Here is a 20,647-nt window from a genome sequence, read left to right on the forward strand (position 1 = left end):
CCTGCCTAGCCTCCTGAGGGACCGTAGGCGCCCAACAAGCAAACCCGGATAGGGTAGGTTGGATTGCATTCACAGCGAGGGAGATTCTCCACAGAGGACACGATCACAGGAAGGCTGTGAGAACGTTCGCGAGCGGTAGGGTGTGCGTTTACCCTCCAGCTCCACGGAATCAGGAATCTGAGGGTGCGGGCTCTTTAAGAGGCCGGCACCGCGGATAGGGCTGGGTCTGTGTTGCACAGAGCGTGCGCCATCCGCACGCGGTTCCGGGTCTTGGTCGGGTTCGCACAACTGCACGGCTGGAGCTAGGCTGTAGTTTAGGAAGCTGCTTCTGTCTCTTTCCGGTCCCCGAATCGCTCGCTTTGTCACTCAGAGGCAACCGGGGAGCCCGCAGCTGGGTCAAGTGGGGAGTGGCAGCGCCGAGGTTCGAACTCGAATGACTGAGCGCTAGGCGAGGCGTAGCAGAGCCGAGATGAGCCAGTCTTTGGTTTGCCCCGAGACCGTGAGCAGGTGAGATTCGAGGACTGTGGGACATGGGGTGGGGACAGATGAACTGGGATCTGAGCAACGGTGGCGAGGCCGGGTGCGGGCTAAGGGAAGACTGGGGGCGGGGCCAGGCGGTTGTGTTCCTGCCTGGGGCCACCTTGTTCTTGACTGTTGCAGAGTTCTTGGTGGTGGGGCAAGTTGGCCTGGGGAGTGTGGCTCACTGCAAGGGGAAGCTCCTAGCCCTGCCCCTGTCCTGCAGGGTGAGTTCTGTGCTTAATAGAAACAGCCGGCAATTTGGGAAGAAACATCTTTTTGACCAGGATGAGGAGACATGCTGGAACTCTGACCAGGTGAGGTGCTTCCACGCCCCTCCAACCTGAGTGTGAAAGAGATTCAAGGTGCAGGGTGCCTTGAGAACTTTGGGAAGACTAAAAAGGACAGCCTGCTCACACTTTCTGGACTTTCTCCGGCAGTGGAACTTGAAAGATGAGCAGAGCATAATGGGCTGTTACCCTGACATTACCAAGTTCCTCAGTTTACCCATCTGCTTCCAGGGCCCCTCCCAGTGGGTGACACTCGAGTTTCCCAAGCGTGTTCACATCACACAGCTGCAGGTGCAGTTCCAGGGCGGATTCTCTAGTCGCCACAGCTACCTGGAAGGTACTGGAAGGTTGTAAGAGGTGGGTGTCAAAGGAGTTCCCTGATTCTCAGCCTGTGTTTTTCTGCTACAGGTTCACAGTCTGGGAACACACTCAGGAAGATTGTGGACTTTTACCCTGAGGACACAAACGCCCTTCAAATATCTTGCTTGGCCTGGGGTATGAGGGTGTGGTACAGGCACTGGGAAGGCTGAGGTGAAGAGTCTAGAATGTCAGGCCAGCCTAGCCACATACCCATACTGTTTTGAGAATTAAAGCTCTGGGCGTCCCATGGCTCATGCCTTTAATCCCAGCACTTGGGAGGCAGAGGCAGGTGGGTCTCTGTGAGTTCCAGGCCAGACTGGTATATAGAGCGAGTTCCAGGACAACTGCCAAAGCAATACAGAGAAACCCTATCTCAAAAAAAAAAAAAAAAAAAAAAAAAAAAGAGAGAGAGAGAGAAAGTATTAAAGCTGTGGCCTTCTCCACCTGAGTAGGAGCCATTGTATGGGGCTTCAGCAGGAGAGCCAGGGGTTCAAGGTCATCCTCAGCTACAAGTTTGAGGTTAGTCCAGGCTACCTGGGACCTTGTATCAAAAAAAAAAAAAAAAAAAAAAAAAAAAAAAAAAAAAAAAGAAGGTGCCTGGCGATTGTGGTATATGCTTTTGATCCCAGCACTGGGGAAGCAGGTGTATCTCTTGCAGCCAGTCTGCTCTATAAAGTGAGTTCTAGGACAGCCAGGGCTACACAGGTCTGGGGTGTGGGGGCAGGGGTAAGAGAAAATGCTGTTGATTTTTTGCTGGGTATGAGAGGCACCAAGAGTCTGTAATCACCTGGTCCATTTGGGTGGTGTCTGAACTGGGAAGGTGGGCCTGATGGGTCAGAAACAAAGCCACCATGTCCTCCTTGACTGCACAAGGCCACACCTTCTCCCTCCCCACTGTGGAGGTGGACCGAGTGAAGTTGACCTTTGAGGACACCACCGACTTTTTTGGCCGTGTGGTCATCTACCACCTGCGGGTGCTGGGTGAGAAAGCAGTGTGAGAGCTATCGACGGCCACCTCTTCCAGGAAGACCCCCCCCCCCCCCGAACACCCACACCCACAAACCCTTCACGTTCACAGATTTATTAGTTCCTGTTGTGGGGAGGGCCCTTTCCCACCACTGTCCAAGGGCTGCCTCAAGCCAGTTTGTTCCCTGAGTGCCTGGGTTTCCGCCAGGCTGTCTTCACTCAGGGTCCACAGGCCCCAGAGTGCTCTGGAACAGTTTCAGGATGTGGCTCTCCATTGCCTGTTGCACTGTGGGAGGAGGTGTGAGTAGGTGAGGGGACTGGAATGATGCTCAACCTCAAATGTGAAAAGGAGGCCATGAGCAGGAGTGAAGGGAGACCCAGAAGGTCGTGCAGTCTAGTCTGGAGGCTGGGACCCTTCACAGTGTGTGTGTGTGGGGGGGCAGGACTTCCTTGAGAATAGGGTGTTTTAAGACAAGGCCTGCCTAGCTCCCCTCCACTGTCCTGCTCTTACTATCCACTGAGTCAAAGCAATTCCAGACCCTCAGCCATTATGGCCACACAATTGTAGCTCTCCCAGCCTCCAGAACCGTAAATCCAAATAAAACTTTTTTTTAAACCAAAAAACACCCTATCTCCTGTATTCTGCTATAGCAACAGAAGTCAAGAGTTTGGGGTGGCCTCAACGATGTGATTCACCCAACACTACAAGGCAGGGTGTGTGTCTGGGGCAGAGGGACTAAGATCTACACCTACTCTGGGGATAAGCTGGGGCTATTAGTATCTCTGAGTGTCTTTGTGTACCCCAGAGTCCTTGTCATGTACTGGTGTCCCTACCTCAGCCCAAGAGTGCCAAGAGCCAGGATGGGGAGGTGCCTGGCCTCCCTGTGCTAAGGAGGGGACATCCTGTGTATCCCTCTGTGGCCACTCCACACACAGCCCCTCAGCCCACCTTTGCGGTATCCCAGGGCCACGGCGAGGTCCATTGGGGTATAGCCAGAGTCAGCTTCTGTGGTGAGGTCAGCGCCCCGGGCTGCAAAGCAAAACAAGCAGAGGCACAGGGCTGCATCTGAGAGTTGGGAGCCCATGGATGGCAGGGTTTGGGGAAGTGGCTACCCCCACCATGGGACAGCTACAGGTCTGCAGGCCGCCCTTTGTCCATGTGAGCTTGGGCAGTGGCAAGATGTCAGTGCCCCCACCCCAAGAACAGGATTTAGAGTCTCTGGGGGAGGAGGGGTGGGCGGTAAGGGGGTTGGGGGCAGTCCAATATGGCTGACTCAGTCAAGCACAAAAGCCCACACACTACCCTGCCTCTTCTTGTCTGCCCTTGGAGTCCAGGGCCCCATGGGCTCCTACTCACCCAGTAAGGCTTCCACACACTTGACGTGGTTCCCACGCACAGCGTAGAGTAGTGGTGTCCCCCCGTTCTGTGGATAAGACTAGGTGAAAACCAGTGCTAGGTCTCTGCTCTGCCCTTGCCCTCTGGCTGCCAATTCAATCCACTTCCTGCCTACTGCATGGCTCTCTCCATTCTAAGTTTCTTAGACACCCATTCCTCCAAGAAGCCCTCCCTGACTTTTCTCAGCTTCTTTGGGGCTTTTGCAGCTGCTGGTGAGCCTGCCATTACACCTCTACTCATGTCTTTTTGTGCATCTGTCTCCCAGACAATGGGAACTCTTATCAGGTGTGATGACAGTTGTCCTGCATTCCCAGAGCCCAGGACAGGCCTGGCACCTCACGGGACTCCATCCATGTAGAGCAGAGATGGAAGTCAGGAGTCTATGACAGATGAGGGTGGCAGTGCCTCACCCAGTCATAGATGTTGATGTCCACATCCCGTTCAAGCAACAACCTCACAATGTCCGTGTAGCCGCCCATGCTGGCAAGTGATAGGGCGCTCTCCCTCTCCTTGGCCAGGATGTGGGGGTCAGCACCCTAGGAAAGCAGAAAAGGTAGTGATGGGATACTTGAAATCTCAGGGTCCCCAGGTGGGGCAGCCCAACTCAAAGGCAGCAGCTGCAGAAGCTGAGACCCCAGCCTGTCCTTGCATCCCCGGGACATACCCAGTCTAGCAGGAAGCGAACTGTCTCAATCTCTCCAAAGGCTGAGGCCCAGATGAGGGGAGTGAAGCCACGCTCATCTGGCTTGTTGATCAGGTTGTCACCTGACAAGTGGGAGGGACATGGGGTGGAGGACAGCAAGATTGCTGGCTCTTGTGAGTGGGGTAGGCAGGATTCAATGACATGAAGGGGAACATACACAAAGCATACAAGCACACACACACAGGCCACTCCCACACACTTTTCCCTACCAGACGGGCATGTGCATGCCAGCACACAAAGGACACGCACCCTTCCGCAGATGGCCCTTCAGTTGGCTCAGCTCCCCTTGGGCTGCAAGCTGGTGGATAGACAGGGCTGCGGCCAGAGACAGGCACAGTATTCACCCTTCCATCCCCTCCCCAGGGCTCTGTTTACCCTGTTCAAAATTGATCCTCTATTTTTTTGTTTTTTGAGAGGGCATTGTGAAGCCCAGGCTGGCCTGCAACTTGCTATGTAGCCAAGGATAACCTGGAATTGCTGATCCTCTTGAATGCTAGAGTGACAGTTTACGAGGAGCCTGAGATCAACTCAGAAGTCTGTGGATGTTGGTGAACAGTCTACCATCTGAGCCAAGTTCCTCAATTCCTTGTAGCTTTTTTTTTTTTGTCTCAGTTGGCTTGTAGTAGCCAGGGATGACCTTGAACTTCTGACCAGCCCCTCTACCTCCACCCCCAATTGCTGGGCCATGGGGCACCATGCCAGGCTTGTAAGGAATCCTCTAGTGCCACCCCCACCTCCATGAGTCCTACTCACAATCAAGGGTAGCTGGCAGAGCCGAGACCTCATTCCCACGTTGCCGGTTTGTGAGGGTTGTTGAGTGCTTCAAGAAGCTGCCTGCAGGGAGATGAAGGGGCTGTTTCCCTGGTGTGTTTGTCTCAGAGTGTCCAGACATATGCTGCAGGCTCCAATCTTTAAAAGGCCATCCCTATGATCTCCATGTGCATGCCAACACCCACACAGATGCTAATAGTAAATAAAACAACCTTTTTAAATGAATGACAAAGGAGTAAGGTCTAGTGGTACAGGCCCACATTCTCAACTACTCAGGAAGCTGGGGCAGGCATCACAAGGCAGCCAGCCTGGGATATACAGTTATTTACAGGTCAGCTGGGACTACAGAATGAAACCTTATGTTAAAGAAATAGAAGGAGGCTGGGTGGTGGAGGCACACACTTTTGATTCCAGCACTCAGGAGGCAGAGGCAGGAAGACTACAAGGAAGCCTGGGCTTAGAGTGTTCCAAGTAAGGAAACAGAGGAAGAGGAAAGGAGAGACCAACTTGTGTGTGTGCGCGTGCAAAGGTTAACCTTAAGTATACCCTTCAGGATCTGTCTACCTTGCCTTTTGAGACATGCTTGGGGCTCACCATTTGAACTAGGCTGGCTGTCAGTCAGGTCCTGAGACCCTCCTGTCTCCACTACCTCAGTAATGGAACACTGCAGGTGTGTTTTACCACACTGGCTTTTTTTCTGGATGCTTAGGATTGAACTCAGGTCCCTGTGTTCCCAGGGCAGCATTACCCGACCCAGTCATCTCCATGGGAGCCCTCCTGGCTTTTGAGAAAAGGTCTTGTGTAGCCCAGGTTCTCTCTGTAGCTGAGGATAACCCTGAATTTCCAATCTTCTCTATTTCCACCAACTTAGCCAAGTTCAAATGAAAATTTGGTACTCAGAGCAATACTATTCCCAACAGCACAAAAGAAACTGGGGGGGGGGGGCAGAGAGCTGGCTGGGCAGTTAAGAATACTAATTCTTATTACAGAGGACTGGGGTTCAGTTCATCCACATTGGCAGCTCAAAGCTACTGGCACTCCAGCTCCAACAAAAGCCAATGTCTTCTGGTTTCTGTGGGCATCAGTGAATGCATACATGTGAGAACACACACACACACACACACACACACACACACACACACACACACACTTTAAAAAGGAAACCACCCAATATTTGTCAATAGATAAACGGATGAACAGACTGTGGTCCACCCACTTGCTGGGATATTATGCGATCATAAAGAGCGATGAAGACCTGACCCACACCATGACCATGACTCTGGTCAGTCATGAGAGTTGGGCCATCCCAGGGATATATATCAACCAGAACAATTTGAACAATTACCAGAGGAGGAGACAGATCGGTGTTGCTGTGGCCTGAGGGAGGGGAGCAGGAGTAAGTGCTTCTGGGGTCTGGGAGTCTTCTACTGCAGTGATGGCAATATTCTGGAACTAGATAACATGATGGTGGCACAAACCAATGAATGTGCCAAAGTTCACTAAATTGTACTTCAATTGTATCCAAATAGTAAATGTTGTATATATTTTCCCACACTAAAAAAATATACAAAATGGCCAGTTGTGGTGGGGCACAGATTTGACTCCAGCACTCAGGAGGCAGAAGCAGCAGGTGCATCTCTATGTTTGAGGCCAGCCTGGACTATATAACAAGTTCCAGATTAGAGCCAGGACTCCAAATAGAGAGACCTTCTCTCTCTCTCTCTCTCTACACACACACACACACACACACACTTTTTTTTTTTTTTTTTTTTTTGAGATATTCACTATGTAACTCTGACTGGCCTAGAACTTACTATGTAAACTAGGTTGGCCTCAAACTAGAGATCTGCTTGCTTCTGCCTCTATGGTGCTGGGATCAAAGGCGTGTGTCATGGCTGCTTGCTAGCACTGCAAGGTAAAGACAGGCAGTACCTCAGAGCTCATTGACTAGCTTAATCAGTGAGCTTCAGGTTTGGTCTGAGACTCTGTCTTGAACATAAGATAGAGGCCAGAGAGATGGCTCAGCTGGTAAAGGCGCCTGTTCTTGGCTTCAGGACCTGAGTTTCATTACTAGGATCCACAGCAGAAAGAGAGAACTTATCCTGAAAATTGTCTCCTGCCCTCTTCATGTGAGCCATGACATGTTCATTCACATGCGCATACATACATGGAATAAATAAATGTAATGTAGAAATTAGGGGCTGTAGAGATGGCTCTCTGGGTTTCAAGAGGTCCAGGTCTGACCTGCAGCATCTGCAGATCCCAGTTCCAGGGACTCAGATGCCCTTTTCTGGCTTCCTCAGGCACTGCATGCTCATGGTACACATGTGTGCAGGCAAAACATTCAAGTACATAAAACATTTAAAAATCCTTTAAAACTTCTTAATTTAGATGTACTTATTTTATGTGTATGTTTTGCCTACATGAATGTATGTGTATGATGTGTGTGTGTCTGATGTCCTCAGAGGCCAGAGGAAGTTCTGGGGGAACTTGAATTGAAGCTGGAGTTAAGGTGGCTATAAGCCACTCTGTGGGTGCTGAGAATTGAACCCAGATCCTCTGAAAAACCAAGTGGCCCAAACAATTCAGCTATCTCTCTACCTATCCTCTCTATACCGATTTAAGGCAGGGTCTCTCTAAATGACCTTTTCTATCCTGGAACTCCCTATGTAGACCAGGTTGACCTTGAACTCACAAATATCTGCCTGTTTCTGATGTGTGCCAAGCATGCCTAGCAAAGCTTAAAGAAATAATAATGTGGACATGTCATTGAAGAATAGGATGTGTCAACACCTTGCCTCCATGCATGTGCACACCAACACACATGCAGTACTGTGAACACATGCACACATCCTGAGGAACGTGCAACATAAGCACACACACACACACACACACACACACTAAAATAAAAATAATCTAGGAGGGTAGACAGGGAAAAGTGGGCCCCAGTCTCCAAGCCATGAGGACAGATTTGATGTGGAACATGATAGTCTCCCTCACCCTGTAATGAGGATGCACTAGCATCTGCTTCAGGATTCACAGCCTCTGGGGTGCAGGGGAACAGACTGAGGACCACAGTGTCTGAGCTGTCCAGGGATTCCTCTCTGGGGTCCTCAGGATCCTCAAAGTCAGGCACAGAGGACTGCTGGTTTGGGATAAGGTTCCCTGCAAGCTGAGTGGGTTCCATGGGGGGAGCTGGAGGGAAGACAGAACAATAATTATAAGAAGCTCTTGGGCTCCCATGATGGCTCAGCTTGACACCAAGCCAGATGACTTAAGTTTGATCCCAGGAACCCACATGGTAGAGGGAAATAACTGATTCCAGGAAGTTGTCCTCTGGCCTCCACATCAGCTCCAAACCACATCCCACCCCCAAAATAAAAGAATATTGGTTAGGTCCGTTTGAGGCCAGTCTAGTCTACATAGTAAGTTCTAGGACAGCCAGAGTTATGTTAGAGAGACCCTATCTCAATATAAATAGATAAACATAGATAGATGTATAGTGTGTGTACATATATTTATATGTATACATCCACACACACACTAGGCATGGTCTGCATACTCAGCCTTGCCTGTTGAGGGTAGGAAACTTAAAGCTTTGGATAACTGCTATTGCCAACAAATAACATCAGAATCCTAGGCACTTGCACTAGGCAATAAAATTGGAGTTCGGACAACAGTTTGGGTTCAAATCCCCTCACTTACAAGCTGTGAAAACCTGGGCTATGATTAAGCTGAGCCTTAATTTTCTCCTCAATAAGGTGAAAAAACGAGGCCTCAGAGAGGTCGTGTCAGAAAACAGCACAGAGATACTAGCACCAAACTTATTAGTGGCCTTCTGTGGTTATTTGGGTCGGGATCCTCCAAAACGACTTAGAGCTCAGTAATAGATGCGACTCAGGAGGTACACTCACCTCCCTCCAGCCTCCTCCGTCCCCCTACGCTGCAAGCCTGGGTCTCCCAAAACTCGGGAACCTCTATTCACAAACTTTCCTGGTCCAGTGGATCTAGTGAGGTGCAAATTGGTGACCGGACGCTCAGCACTCTAGCTTCCTCTGTCGGGACTGAGAGCAGCAACTTACACGCGACGACTACTCCGACTAGAGAACTCCCCTAGTGCGCCTGCGCACCCCTCCCCAGCAAAAGTGCCAAGAACCGAAGCTGCTTCTAGCCCTTTAAGATCTGAAGGAGGGGCATGGCTTCCGCTGAGGCACGTAAGTACAGCGGCGCGTGCGTGCGTTCTCCTTGTAAAGCACTGAAGGAGACTCAGACGGGCTGAGGATTTCACTGCGCCTGTGCGGCCTCTCCTGCGTTTTCCCCACCACCCGCTACCACAGTCTTCCCCAATCGGAGTCACTAGTGGGTGGGAGGGCGGAGCATTCTCCAGACGGGGGCGGAGACACGTGGGCGGGACTTAGCGAATTTAAAGGGACCGAATATCATTGGCGCTTGTCCTTAACATTTCCTTTCCCTGATAATTCCAAGGGGATTATCAGTATGTGCAGGGTTATGGTGGCAGCAGGGCGTCCTGGACTAGGTATTCTAGAGCACCAGGAAATCCCCATGCTATCACACGCATGCCCGAGTTGCCTTCATTCCCTCTTGTCTGAATAGAAGCTGGCGCGAAGAGGCTCAGCGAACCCGACACCTGAACTGGATGCAGGCTTACAGCGACCTGCTTCGACCCGGAAAGTTTAAGTAGACGCCCCAGATTCACGACTTCCGGTTCCGGTTTTGGGTTGCTGCCTGTCCGCCTTCGCTATGGAAGAACCAGAGATGCAGCTGAAGGGCAAGAAAGGTGTTGCGGGACCCCGGGCAGATTGGAGGGGTCGGGGAGTCGCCCGGTCGCGGCCTGCAGAGGGCAGTGCAGGGCTCGGCGGAAAAGGAAGGCCGGTGTCTCCCGGCGGGAGGTGACGTGACAGCCATAGTGAACCGAGCCAAGGGAAGGCTCTCTTTCTGGTTTTTTTTTTTTTTTTTTTTTTTCGAGACAAGGGTTCAGTGTGTAGTTCTGTCTTGGAACTCGCTATGTAGACCAGGCTGGCCTCTGCCTCCCGAGAGCTGGAATTAAAAGCGTGCACCCCATACTCAGTTTAATTTGTTCTTTTATCCTGTGAACATGTAAACGAGTGTACGGGCTTGGTGGCGTAATACTCTAATCTTTACTCGGGAGGCAAGAATCGAGATTACTGATTGAAGGCCAGTTTAATCCTGGTGAGACATGAGAGACGAGCTGGGGCTGTTGCTCAGTCGTGAGCACTCTGCCCAGAATGTTCAAGGCTCTGGGTTTGATCCCCAGCATTGCAAAATAAATAAAGACCGGAGAAGTAGGTAATTTTCTTTGGCTGGTGGGAGCCCTGGGTGATAAGAAAGCAGGATTTATGGCATGTTTGTCTTGGGAGTTGGCGCCATCTGCAGCCTGTAATTGGGACTGTTGTCAGAGTTGGTGTGGTACAGGCAGGAGAGGGATCAAATGTGCAGTTGGAAGCAACAGAATCTTTGATGGATGGAGCAGGAAGGTTGGAGACTTGGCTTATTGGAAAGCCCTTGCTAGAAGTCTACTCTGGGATGATGGTTTATGTGCAGCGGACTTGTGGAAGAAACATGAGTTCCAGGAAAAAGGAAGCAGGTGGGCTTTACAGGAACTTGGATGGGTTGAGTAAAGGGTAGCCTCAGTAGGCATCCTGCTATGGCAGGGCTTGTGATGGGGTATATCTTAGAGTTTTTCCAACATAGCAGAGAATGTGGGCTTCCACATCATTCCCGTCTTGGTCAAAGTAGAGGCAAAACAAGGATGTGAACTTTAGGCACCTTTGGGTTCTGTGGTCGTCCTCTGGTCAGCTGGGCATGGTGGTAACATACTTCTCCCAGAACATGGGAGGCAGAGGTAGGAGGATTGCTGTGAGTTTCAGGACAGCCTGCTCTACATAGTGAGTTACAGGGAATCCAGAGCTATTGGATGTTCCTCTACTGGTTTCTAGTATGATATTATGAATGAGGTAAGGGGTCTTAGTGGCATTAGTACTGTTCACCAGTAACCCCTGAAAGGGGTGTTGTGGGAAGGTGGGAGGAGCCTGTGAGTTCCTTATGTGCTCATGCGCCCTTGACTTAGGCCCTGCTGTTACTGTCTGTAGCTGTCCCCGGGCCTGAGGATGACAGTTACAGGAGTGTACCCTGGCAGCTCCTCTCCTGATTGGGCTCAAAGACTGAACAATCAAGAGTCCAATGTGAGCTGGTACTCATCTGGTAGAGTCCCTGCCTCGCATGCATGAAACTGAGCTACATGCCTAGCATCACATAAACTAAGTGTGGTGTTGCACATCTACAATCCCAGCACAAAGGGGGTGGAGGCAGGAGGATTGGGAGGATTGGGAGTTCAAAGTCATCCTTGGTTATAGAAAACTAAAGTCTGACCTGGGCTACACAAGATCCCCTAGCTAAAAAAAAAAAAAAAAAATTTTTTTTTAAAGAAGCTAGAGAGATGTCTTGGTAGTTAGGAGTACGAATGACAGGTTTGGTTCCCTGCATTCACATTGTACAGCTCACAACCCCCTGTAACTCCAGCTCTTCTGGCCTCCATGGCATTGCACTTATAGATGTACTTATACATATAGATACACACACACATGATTCAAAATAAATACAAGGGTCTAATACTTGTCCCTTATTCCCATCCCCACCATGTCAAACCCAGTCACAGACAAGTTCACTGAGAGTGTCTATGTCCTGGCCAATGAGCCATCAGTGGCCCTGTACCGGCTACAAGAACATGTGCGCCGCTCACTGCCGGAGCTGGCCCAGCACAAGGTGAGTTCTGCCAACCATGCAGAAGATCTCCCCCAAGTCCAATCACAGCCCCTGAGCAGATGTGGGGTGCTGTGTGGAGGGGCTGAAGGCAAAGCAGAGGTGCTGGTGAGGTGGCCTGTGGCAGCTGAATCAGGTTGGACGATGTGGGGACAGTCCTTGTGTGGCTTTTGAAGCATGTCTATGTTAGTGACCAGCAAGGTGAAGGAAGGGTATGCCAGGTAGAAGAAATAGACAGTGCCAAGGGCTTGAGCCCTAAGCAGGAAGAGGACTGCAGGAGGAAGTCTTTGTGCTCTTAAGCAAAGAGTAGGGAGGCGCTACTAAGACGTCTGTGGGGAATGGAGGATTCAGGTAGAACTTGGAGGATAAGCTCAGAGGGGTTATGTCATATAACACTGGTTTCCATAGAGCCTTCCCTTCTAATGCTCCACAATTCTGCAGGCTGACATGCAGAGGTGGGAGGAGCAGAGCCAGGGCGCCATATACACCGTGGAGTACGCTTGCAGGTGAGACACCCTACTATACCTGTTACAGGGCAGAGTGGCACAGATTCCCAATCTCCATGTCCCCTCACCTTGAGGTGCAGCCTTGACACCTCAGTTGGGTCCCTTATAGTTGTTCTTGGGGAGTTGGGGACTCGACTGTTTGCCTTTGACTTGGGGTGGGCAGTGTGTGGCTCACTGAATAAAGTGCTTGCTGCACAAGCCCCAAAGCACCCTTATTGACAGTTGCTGTGCACCAACAAGCCCAGCTCAACCTTGAGGTTGGAGGCAGGAGCATGTCTAGAGCTCCCCTAGGCAGCTAGTCCCATCAGCGAGTTCCTAGTTCAGTGAGAGATTCCTGTCTCAGTTTAGGGACTAGGGCTCAGTTCATAAATGCTTGCCTCAAAAATAAGGTGGAGAGAAGTTGATGAACATGCCCAGTGTTGACCTCTGTTCTCCACACACATGCACTTGCAGGTGCACACACACATGCAAACACCCACAAACACATACTCACACATAAACCACACAGACACAAAAATCAACTTCCTCCAAGCTAAGCGGTAGCACAGAGCCTGAGGCTGGACCACAGTTAAGGGGAGACAGGGTTGCCTTCTACCCTGTGCTGTGCCCTCCAGTGCAGAGCAGATACTGACAAGTCTACCACTTCTACTTGTCATGTTGTTTTTGAGTTGAGCCTTGGTTGTATCTCCAGGATAACCTTGAATACCCAGGCTTAAGCACTCCTGCCTCTGCCTTCCTAGGAGCTGAGATCATTCTGCTAATGACTTCTGCTCACATACAAGATTTTATTCAATGTGCATGTGTGTGTATGTAGGCACACATGTGCCATGGCACACATATAGAGATCAGAGGACAGCTCACAAGAATCTGTTCTCCTTCCACTGTGTGGATCCCAGGCATAGAGCTCAGGTCATCAGTGTTGGTGCAAGGACCTTGACCATATCTCTGGCTCCCTCATGTTCTTTTTGTTCAGGTCCTTCTCCAGGTTCTGGGGAGCCCATATTTGACTCTAAGTGTGGCCTTGAGTCTCTGTTGTGCCTACTGGGCTATGGAATCTATAGGACTCTACTTTTTTTTTCTATTCTTTTTTCTTCCTCTCTCTCCTTCTCTCTTTCTTCCTTTTGAAACAGGGTCTCATTTTATAGTCTTGGTCTCACTCTGGCTGTCTTGGAATTCATTCTGTAGACTATGCTGGTCTTGAACTCACAGAGATCATCCTGCCTTTGACTCACAAGTGCTGAAATTAAAGGTGTGCACCACCACACCTGGCTTTTCTCTTCATTCTTAGGCCTCCTGGGTAGCAGGTCGGCTCTCCTTTTGAGCCACCATCCCTCACTGTCCCTGTGTCCAGCCTACTGTGTACCCTGAGCATATTCACCACTCCACCATCTCACTTTTTTTATAAAGTGCAGATTCAGATAGCCAGTGTTTTTGATATGCACACCCTCAATTGCTTGGGCTTTTCATGAGCTCTTAATGAGGATTTGATCCTCTTAATTGCTTAATTACATGAGAGTAATAAACCCCTCACTCTCTGCTCATAGGAAGGATATAGGGCTACTGAGAGGCCTCTGGGTGAAGGTGCCTACGCCAAGGACAGAGAGAACTGACTTTGGCAGGTTGTCCTCTGACCTCCACAGGGCACCACTGCAGATGCATCCCCTCCCCCAAATAAATGTTTTTGTTTGTTTGTTTTTTTAAGATTCATATAATATGCCAGGCAGTGGTGGCATGTGCCTTTAATCCCAGTCTTGGGAGGCAGAGGCAGGCAGATCTCTGTGAGTTCCAGTTTAACCTGGTCTACAAGAGCTAGTTCCAGGATAGGCTTCAAAGCTACACAAAGAAACCCTGTCTCAAAAAACCAAACAAATAAAAAGATTGGTGTGATTTTTGAGACGGAGTCTCACTCTACAGCCCAGGCTGGCTTCAAACTCAGGATCCTCCTGCCTCAGCCTCCTTGGGTCCTAGGAAGATAGGCATGTACAACTATGCCTGGTCTATACACTTCAAATCTTCAAAGCAGAGTCATGCATCCAGCCACCTTTTCAACACTGGATAAAGATCAGTTCCATCCCTGTGAAGCAGCACCCACTGCAGTCACTGGGCTGAGAGGTGTCCTTTCCCTCAGGATGAGGGATTCGCAGGCTGACAGGCTGAGTGCTACCTTTACAGACATGAAACCTCCTCTTTTTGGGGGGAAGGGGAGGAGGTTTCAAGACAGGGTTTCTTTGTGTAGTCTTGGCTGTCTTAGAACTCCCTCTGTAGACCAGGCTGGCCTCGAACTCACAGACATCTGCCTACCTCTGCCTCTCAAGTGCCATCACTGCCTGGTGACATGAAACCTTTTTAATTGTTAATAGTTAACAATGTTAAAGGCTGAGCCCACCTCTGCAGCTCCTCATTGAGGGATCCCAGGCTGCTGGTGTGGCCAGAGTAGGGACGTTCCTGGCAGCCTTGCTGCTGATCCTCACTGCCTTCTGTTTCAGTGCTGTGAAGAGCCTGGTGGATAGCAGTGTGTACTTCCATAGTGTGGAAGGCCTGCTCAAACAGGCCATCAATATCCGGGACCACATGAACACCAGCGCCCAGAGCCACAGGTAGCACCAGCCACCTGCTCCCACCCCAACCCCAGTCTCACTACCCTAACCAGTGGGCTGTCCAGATGTTCCTTGGCATCTATGGCACAAGTATCCTATAATTCAGTGACCTGTGAGGAACACAGTGGTGCCTGATTGACAGGCTCACAGAGACAGTGACTGAGAAACACAGGTCAGAGGACGTGTATGGGCAAGGAACAGCCTTCTGGCATCCCTAGGGAATGTGACCAGAGCAAGGCCCCAAGTTGGCACTCCGTCCATAAAAGGAGCAAAAGGAATGATTTAGTGGGAAGTTGAGATTGGCTGGGAACTGTACTCTCCACCCTGCCCTGCCGTGGTTTCTCCAGCTGATGGAGTGAAATGAAAGCACCACTGTCCTCGGAAGTTTTGTGTTGGTTATAACTCAATAAACACATAGCTGCCCTGCATCAGCGTCAGCCAGTCTTTAGCTGGGGTCCACCAACTCTGGTCTGTTGCTGGAATGAGAGGAGCAGCAGCAGAAAGCACTGCAGACCACTCCTGCATCTGCAGCACCCCATCTGTCCAGGCACCCTGGCCTGGCCTCTGGAGTAGGTGCTAACCCACCCTTAGAGTAGATCAAGAACTCAGGGGGATCAGGGTGTGACTCCAGCCACTAACCATATCAACTGAGTTGTCTGCTGACCTGTGGTGTCAGTCTCATACATTCCAAATGTTTTGTTCCAGCCAGGAGAAACTGTCCATTCCTGTGGCCTGACCCTGACCCCAGAAGACTCTCAGGGTCACCAGCTTCCCCACCCAGGTCAGTGCAGAGGTTGCCACTCTGCTGAACTAAGCCATTTCATTGTGTCCCTGCAGGGACCTGCTGTATTAACTGTTGGGTTTCCTGGCTGCCCTTCTGGGATAGTCACTTGGGGGATTGTCTTGGAGGGTTCCACTCTGAATGTCTCCTGCTCAGGCCTCTTGTTGCCTCCTCTTCCTCCTTAGGTGGAGGCCTGCCTCCTATGCCCCTAACTACTCAGCTGCGTGTGACCTTGAGCCTACACCCTCACTTCTCTGGTCTTCAGCTTTTCCCTCATGTAAACATGGCTCATCTAGCTGAGGCCAAGTGGTCAGTGACAGCTATACATTGTGACAGCTGTGTCCATACAAGAGAGAAACATCCAAAACCTTAACCCTTTACAATACTATAAACTGACCAGCCCCTGATGCTGCTTTAGGCTTTACACAGTTGGATGCTTCTTCTGGCCTTGGCCTGTTCCTGTGTTACAGAACAGGGGTGTCTGGGGTCCCCTCACTACCTCAAGCAAAGGGACTCATCCATGGACCCCACTGGTACTGACCATCCTCTGCTGTGGAGAGGGGGGTGTAAAGAGACTGGCTCACAGCCCCAGAACCCAGAGGCAGCAACTTCCTGGACAGTACATTAAGAGAGCACTGATTGGGTGGTGAGGTCATCGGGTATTAATTAGGCACCTAACTTGTATAGTCAGCATTACTCAAGCTCCTTGTGTAGCAAGAACTTACTGGGTACCACTCATGTGTCTCCTGCTCTGTTTATCTTGTGGTGCCCTGGGATTGCTACCCTTGTGTCCCCCAAAGCCACTCTCCTCAGATCACCAGTGGCCTTCATGGGGTTAGACCCTCACTGCCTGTCTAGACCCAAGACTCTCAACAGTCTAGAAGAGGAAACTAGCTTGGTGGTGAGACAGCCTGCCCCAACTGCTGCCCTGCCTGCAGCTGCCAGGATTGGATCCTGACCTTCTGACCCTTAGTTCCCTGCCCCCACCTCCATCCTCCAGTCCTTGCAGAAGCAGGCCCTTGGACACCACACTGAGAACTCAGCAGGAACTGAACAGCTAGCAAGGTGGCCAATGTCTGGTGCATCCTGGCTCAGCCATAATTGCCCCACCCTGGCCATTACCAGGATCATTGTTCCAGTAGCACCCTAGGAAAATCTTGGTAAATATGTATTTAATATCCAGAAGTTGTTCTTTCATGCTGAAGACTAGACCCTGACACTACCTCTAACAGGACTTGGTGTGTTGCAGGACTTGGTGCTGTTTATCTCCCTGTCTGATTTCTTAGGAGCCAATAGATAATTGTCTCCCACCTCCATCCAGGGCAGGACCTGAGACCCTGGCTTGGCCACTAGCTCCCATCTCCTGGTCATGATGGGAGGGTGCATGTCTGGCCTACAATTGTCCCTGGGTTCCATCCCCAGATTCACACATACACCAAACAAAACCAAAACCCACAAACTCCAACCAAAACAATTGCCACAGTTGGAGCTGTTGGAGCAAGAACAGTATATCACAGCCTGCCTAAGACCCCAGGTAAGCCATGTACAGGAGCGGTCACCAAACCCAGCTATGTGACAGTCAGACATGTTAGGGCCTAGGGGCAGCTTAGTCACCTAAGAATTTGCCTCACAACTCTGAGGACCCAAGTTCAGCCACCAGAACCCACATTATTAAAGCCAGACATACGGACAAAGCTTGTAACCCCAACAACAAACCTGCTTCCATAGAAATATGCATATAAATGGTAAATATATAGGGTAACCCCAGGATTTAGCCACTGAAACAAGTGGGTGCTCTGGGCACCTAAGGTGCTTCCGGGGCTCCTTAACATCCCCAGCCTTGGGTGCCCCCTTACCTGGCAACTGTCACCTTTCAGAGGTTCCAGAGCAAGACTGGTCTATCCCCCACCTCAGTACCTGTTACCCAGGCCTCCCAGGGACATGGTTAATTTACATCTAATTTGCCTTCCCTCCAAGAGCAGAACATTGGTCCATGTGCATAGTCCTGGCTACCCAAACCTGGCAAAGGCTCCTGCTCCTTTGAAAGTGAGTTGAGTCTTCAAGGGACAAGGGCACTCAGCAAGTCTTACCTCTGTCCCCACACTGCTCCAACCAAAGCTCATGGTCTCCTCACCTTACTCAGTCACTTGGAGACAGGTGGTGCCCTTCCTGTGCCATGGGGCATCCAAGAAGGAAGCCACAGGACTAGGAGTGACCTGGAAGGGGCTGACCTTGAGTGAGGAATAGGCTCCAGGTCTGTCAGGGCCAAAAGGGAACTTCTGACTTTTAAAACTTCTTTTATATTTATTTTATTGGGGAGGGGTACATTAGTAGCACAGTTGTGGAGAAGGTAGGAGGACAGCTCAGGGCGCCCTTCCACTGTGGGGATCAAACTCAGGTCACGTGGTTGGGCAGCTATCACCTTTACCCACTGAACAGCTCACAGATCTTGAATGTATTTCCTTTTAGACAGGTTCTTGCTATGTAACCCAGGCTGGCCATGAGCTTAAGACCCTGTACCTCCTTAGTGCTGAGGTTACAGCCCAGCATTGTCAGGCCCAGCTGTGCTAGCTTTTTAGTATTACACTGTAAAGTACAAATGAGGCTTTTTATACTTTTTAGAGATTTACTTTATTTTTAGTTTTAGTTTAGTGGGTATTCATCCACTGAGGCCGAAATCCCCTGGAACTAGAGTTAGGTTAAGGTTGGTTGTGAGCCTCCATGTTGGTTCAGGGAACTCAAGTCAGCCCTCTGCAGGAATAGAGTGTACACTTAAACCGGTCCATTCTGCAGCCTCTTTGGCTTTCTGTCTGCTCCCTGCTTGAAGTTAGTCTTTCTTTCCTGCTTTCCCTGTCTTTAGCCCCTAACATCTTGGAAACCTTCTCTATTCACAAACAGATGTGGCTTTGTCCCCCTCCTCTTCACAGACTGTCTCAGGAGTCCGTAGGTCCTGAAGAGACTGTGCAGACTGTCTTTGGTGTCAGCATGCTGGACCTGGTTCCAAAGGGTCCCCAGTGGGGGATGTAGAATCTGGTCCACCAGCATTGAGTAGATGGAGTTGGGGAGGAGGTTTTCAAACAGAGAGGATGGGAAGAACACCAGAAATGGTTCCCCCAGAACCTGTGACTTTTTACTAGCAGAGAGACACAGAGGCGAAGTGACCAGCAGTCACACAGCAAGTCCTGCAAGGAGTGGAGCTTCCTAACTACAGGATAAGTGGACCCTGGAAAGCTTCCAGACCTGCCCTGCTTGATGCCTGTCATCACAGCACTGCTTCAGTGAAGTCAACCAAACTTGCAGAGCTGGGTCTTCTCAAACAGCCAGGCAGACTGGCACATACCTGACATCCTAGCAGTTGAGGCAGGAGGATCTGAAGTTTAGGATTACCTCTTTCGGTTATTTGTTTTGTTTCCAACACAAGGTCTCTGTGTAGCCCTGGCTGTCCTGGAACTCCTCTGTAGACCAGGCAGCCTTAGAACTCAGAGATTCACCTGCCTCTGCCTCCCGAGTGCTGGGATTAAAAGCATCTGTCACCACATCAAGCTCAGGGTTGTTATTATTATATAAGTAGTTTGAAGCCAATTTTGGCTCCTTACAGGGTATTGTCACAGAGACAGAAAGACACACACACAGAGGGAGAGGGAGAGAAAAAGGAAGAGGGAGAGAGAGGGGGAGAGGGAAGCAAGAACAAAAAACCCAAGAAGCAGCCAGGCAGTGACAGTGTACGCCCTTAATCCCAGCCCTCCATCAGGATGCAGACACAGGTGGATCTCTGTGAGTTCGAGGTCAGCCTGGTCTACAGAGCAAGTTCCAGGAAAGGTTCCAAAGCTACACAGAGAAACCCTGTCTCAAAAAAAAAAAAAAAAAAAAAAAAAAAAAAAAAAAAAACCCAAGAAGCAAAAAGCCTTGGTTTTAAGACCTCCGTATCCCTTGCTTCAGCCACTCATGTATCCCCTCACCTGAATAGCAGAGGTGGTGACTTGACTGTCCGTCCCTCCAGGGACATTGAAAGTATGGGATTTGAAAGGATCCAGGGCAGCGGGGCAAGCCTCAGTGGGTGTAGGGATATGGCTTTGTGTGGGCGGGTTGTGCCCCCTGAGCGGCCCTGCTGCAGCTGCCGCCCTCACGCCCTCGCCCTCACGTAACCAGAGCCTGCGGGTTGCATCAGAGCCAGGGGGAGGTGGCCAGGTAAACAGCGGGTCCCTTGGGGGCCGGGGCTCCCCAGGCTCCTGTGACTAGAGCCATGTTCTTGTCTCAGAGCCCAGACAGAAGCCCCCAGGCTGGGCCCGGATCTTGGTGTGTCCTGGGAACACCTGTGGGTGTGGAGTGAGCAACCGGGAGAGGGCCGGGGACCCACTTTAAGCACAGCATGAACCTTTAGAATTTTGAGTCTGAAGAGAAAGTTTTTAGCTGTGGGAAGTGGTTTACTGCTATCATCCAAATGCTCAGGGGATGAGGCAAGGGAAATGTCCTGAGTCTGGGTTACAAGAGTGAAACACTGTTGAGGGGTAGGCAGAGTTGTGCTAAAACTACAGGGTTCCAATTACACAGGTGAGGAAGAAGGCAGAGGCCACCCAGTCAGCTGTGCTCCTGCTCCACACCCCAAACTCCTCATACTGGAAAACCCACTGCAAATGTCCCAGTTTCCAGGAAGCACTCCCTCATCCTACTGGTATTGCCCTCCTCCACAATTCTGGTCTGACCTCTCATTGCCCCCATGGTGCAGCCCTTCCTCCTAAGAGCTGAAGGAAGTGGGGATTCTTCATATAGGGGGCTCTCCACAGCCAGCTTTGCCTCTGACCTCTGATCCTGTAATTCTTTTCCCTTTGATGTTCACCTCAAGTGCTCCTGGCTTGGATCTTCTTCTGGCCCTGACCTTGTGCAGGATGATGATGACGGTGGGTGGGAGTCCTAGAAGGCCCCACACTGTGACCTTCCCTCTGCAAAGCCAGAGGTGAGT

General features: G+C 50.6%; 3 protein-coding genes across 3 annotated transcripts; 2 read left to right on the top strand and 1 right to left on the bottom strand.

Annotated features, from left to right (window-relative positions):
• Positions 1 to 297: 297 nt before the first annotated feature.
• Nr2c2ap (nuclear receptor 2C2 associated protein) lies at positions 298 to 2,302 on the top strand. Its single transcript, XM_051178058.1, has 5 exons — positions 298 to 507; positions 743 to 833; positions 1,038 to 1,143; positions 1,215 to 1,282; positions 2,045 to 2,302. The coding sequence occupies exons 1-5, from the start codon at positions 470 to 472 to the stop codon at positions 2,162 to 2,164; spliced, it is 423 nt and encodes a 140-aa protein (XP_051034015.1). The 5' UTR covers positions 298 to 469; the 3' UTR covers positions 2,165 to 2,302.
• Rfxank (regulatory factor X associated ankyrin containing protein) lies at positions 2,276 to 9,087 on the bottom strand. Its single transcript, XM_051178057.1, has 9 exons — positions 8,917 to 9,087; positions 8,003 to 8,197; positions 4,985 to 5,065; positions 4,481 to 4,546; positions 4,193 to 4,293; positions 3,939 to 4,064; positions 3,490 to 3,556; positions 3,082 to 3,162; positions 2,276 to 2,418 (listed from the first exon to the last, which is right to left on the bottom strand). Exons 2-9 carry the CDS (start codon positions 8,187 to 8,189, stop codon positions 2,348 to 2,350), a joined length of 780 nt encoding a protein of 259 aa, XP_051034014.1. The 5' UTR covers positions 8,190 to 8,197; positions 8,917 to 9,087; the 3' UTR covers positions 2,276 to 2,347.
• A 561-nt stretch (positions 9,088 to 9,648) lies between these two features.
• On the top strand, positions 9,649 to 15,334 carry Borcs8 (BLOC-1 related complex subunit 8). Its single transcript, XM_051178059.1, has 4 exons — positions 9,649 to 9,800; positions 11,694 to 11,806; positions 12,245 to 12,309; positions 14,796 to 15,334. Exons 1-4 carry the CDS (start codon positions 9,764 to 9,766, stop codon positions 14,908 to 14,910), a joined length of 330 nt encoding a protein of 109 aa, XP_051034016.1. The 5' UTR covers positions 9,649 to 9,763; the 3' UTR covers positions 14,911 to 15,334.
• The last annotated feature ends 5,313 nt before the right edge of the window (positions 15,335 to 20,647 follow it).

This window comes from Phodopus roborovskii, unplaced genomic scaffold (assembly GCF_943737965.1).
Source record: "Phodopus roborovskii unplaced genomic scaffold, PHOROB, whole genome shotgun sequence".
In the NCBI taxonomy this organism is placed as follows: Eukaryota; Metazoa; Chordata; class Mammalia; order Rodentia; family Cricetidae; genus Phodopus; species Phodopus roborovskii.

Coding starts and splice junctions, on each gene's coding strand:
- Rfxank (XM_051178057.1), bottom strand. CDS start 8,189: ATGGAACCCACTCAGCTTGCAGGGAACCTTATCCCAAACCAGCAGTCC. Junction 4,065..4,192: donor TTCGCTTCCTGCTAGACTGG/GTATGTCCCGGG, acceptor CTGCTTTCCTAG/GGTGCTGACCCCCACATCCT. Junction 2,419..3,081: donor GGCCCTGGGATACCGCAAAG/GTGGGCTGAGGG, acceptor CTCCTCCCACAG/TGCAACAGGCAATGGAGAGC.
- Borcs8 (XM_051178059.1), top strand. CDS start 9,764: ATGGAAGAACCAGAGATGCAGCTGAAGGGCAAGAAAG. Junction 9,801..11,693: donor GCAGCTGAAGGGCAAGAAAG/GTGTTGCGGGAC, acceptor TGTCAAACCCAG/TCACAGACAAGTTCACTGAG. Junction 11,807..12,244: donor CGGAGCTGGCCCAGCACAAG/GTGAGTTCTGCC, acceptor ACAATTCTGCAG/GCTGACATGCAGAGGTGGGA.
- Nr2c2ap (XM_051178058.1), top strand. CDS start 470: ATGAGCCAGTCTTTGGTTTGCCCCGAGACCGTGAGCAG. Junction 834..1,037: donor CATGCTGGAACTCTGACCAG/GTGAGGTGCTTC, acceptor ATCTGCTTCCAG/GGCCCCTCCCAGTGGGTGAC. Junction 1,144..1,214: donor TCGCCACAGCTACCTGGAAG/GTACTGGAAGGT, acceptor TTTCTGCTACAG/GTTCACAGTCTGGGAACACA.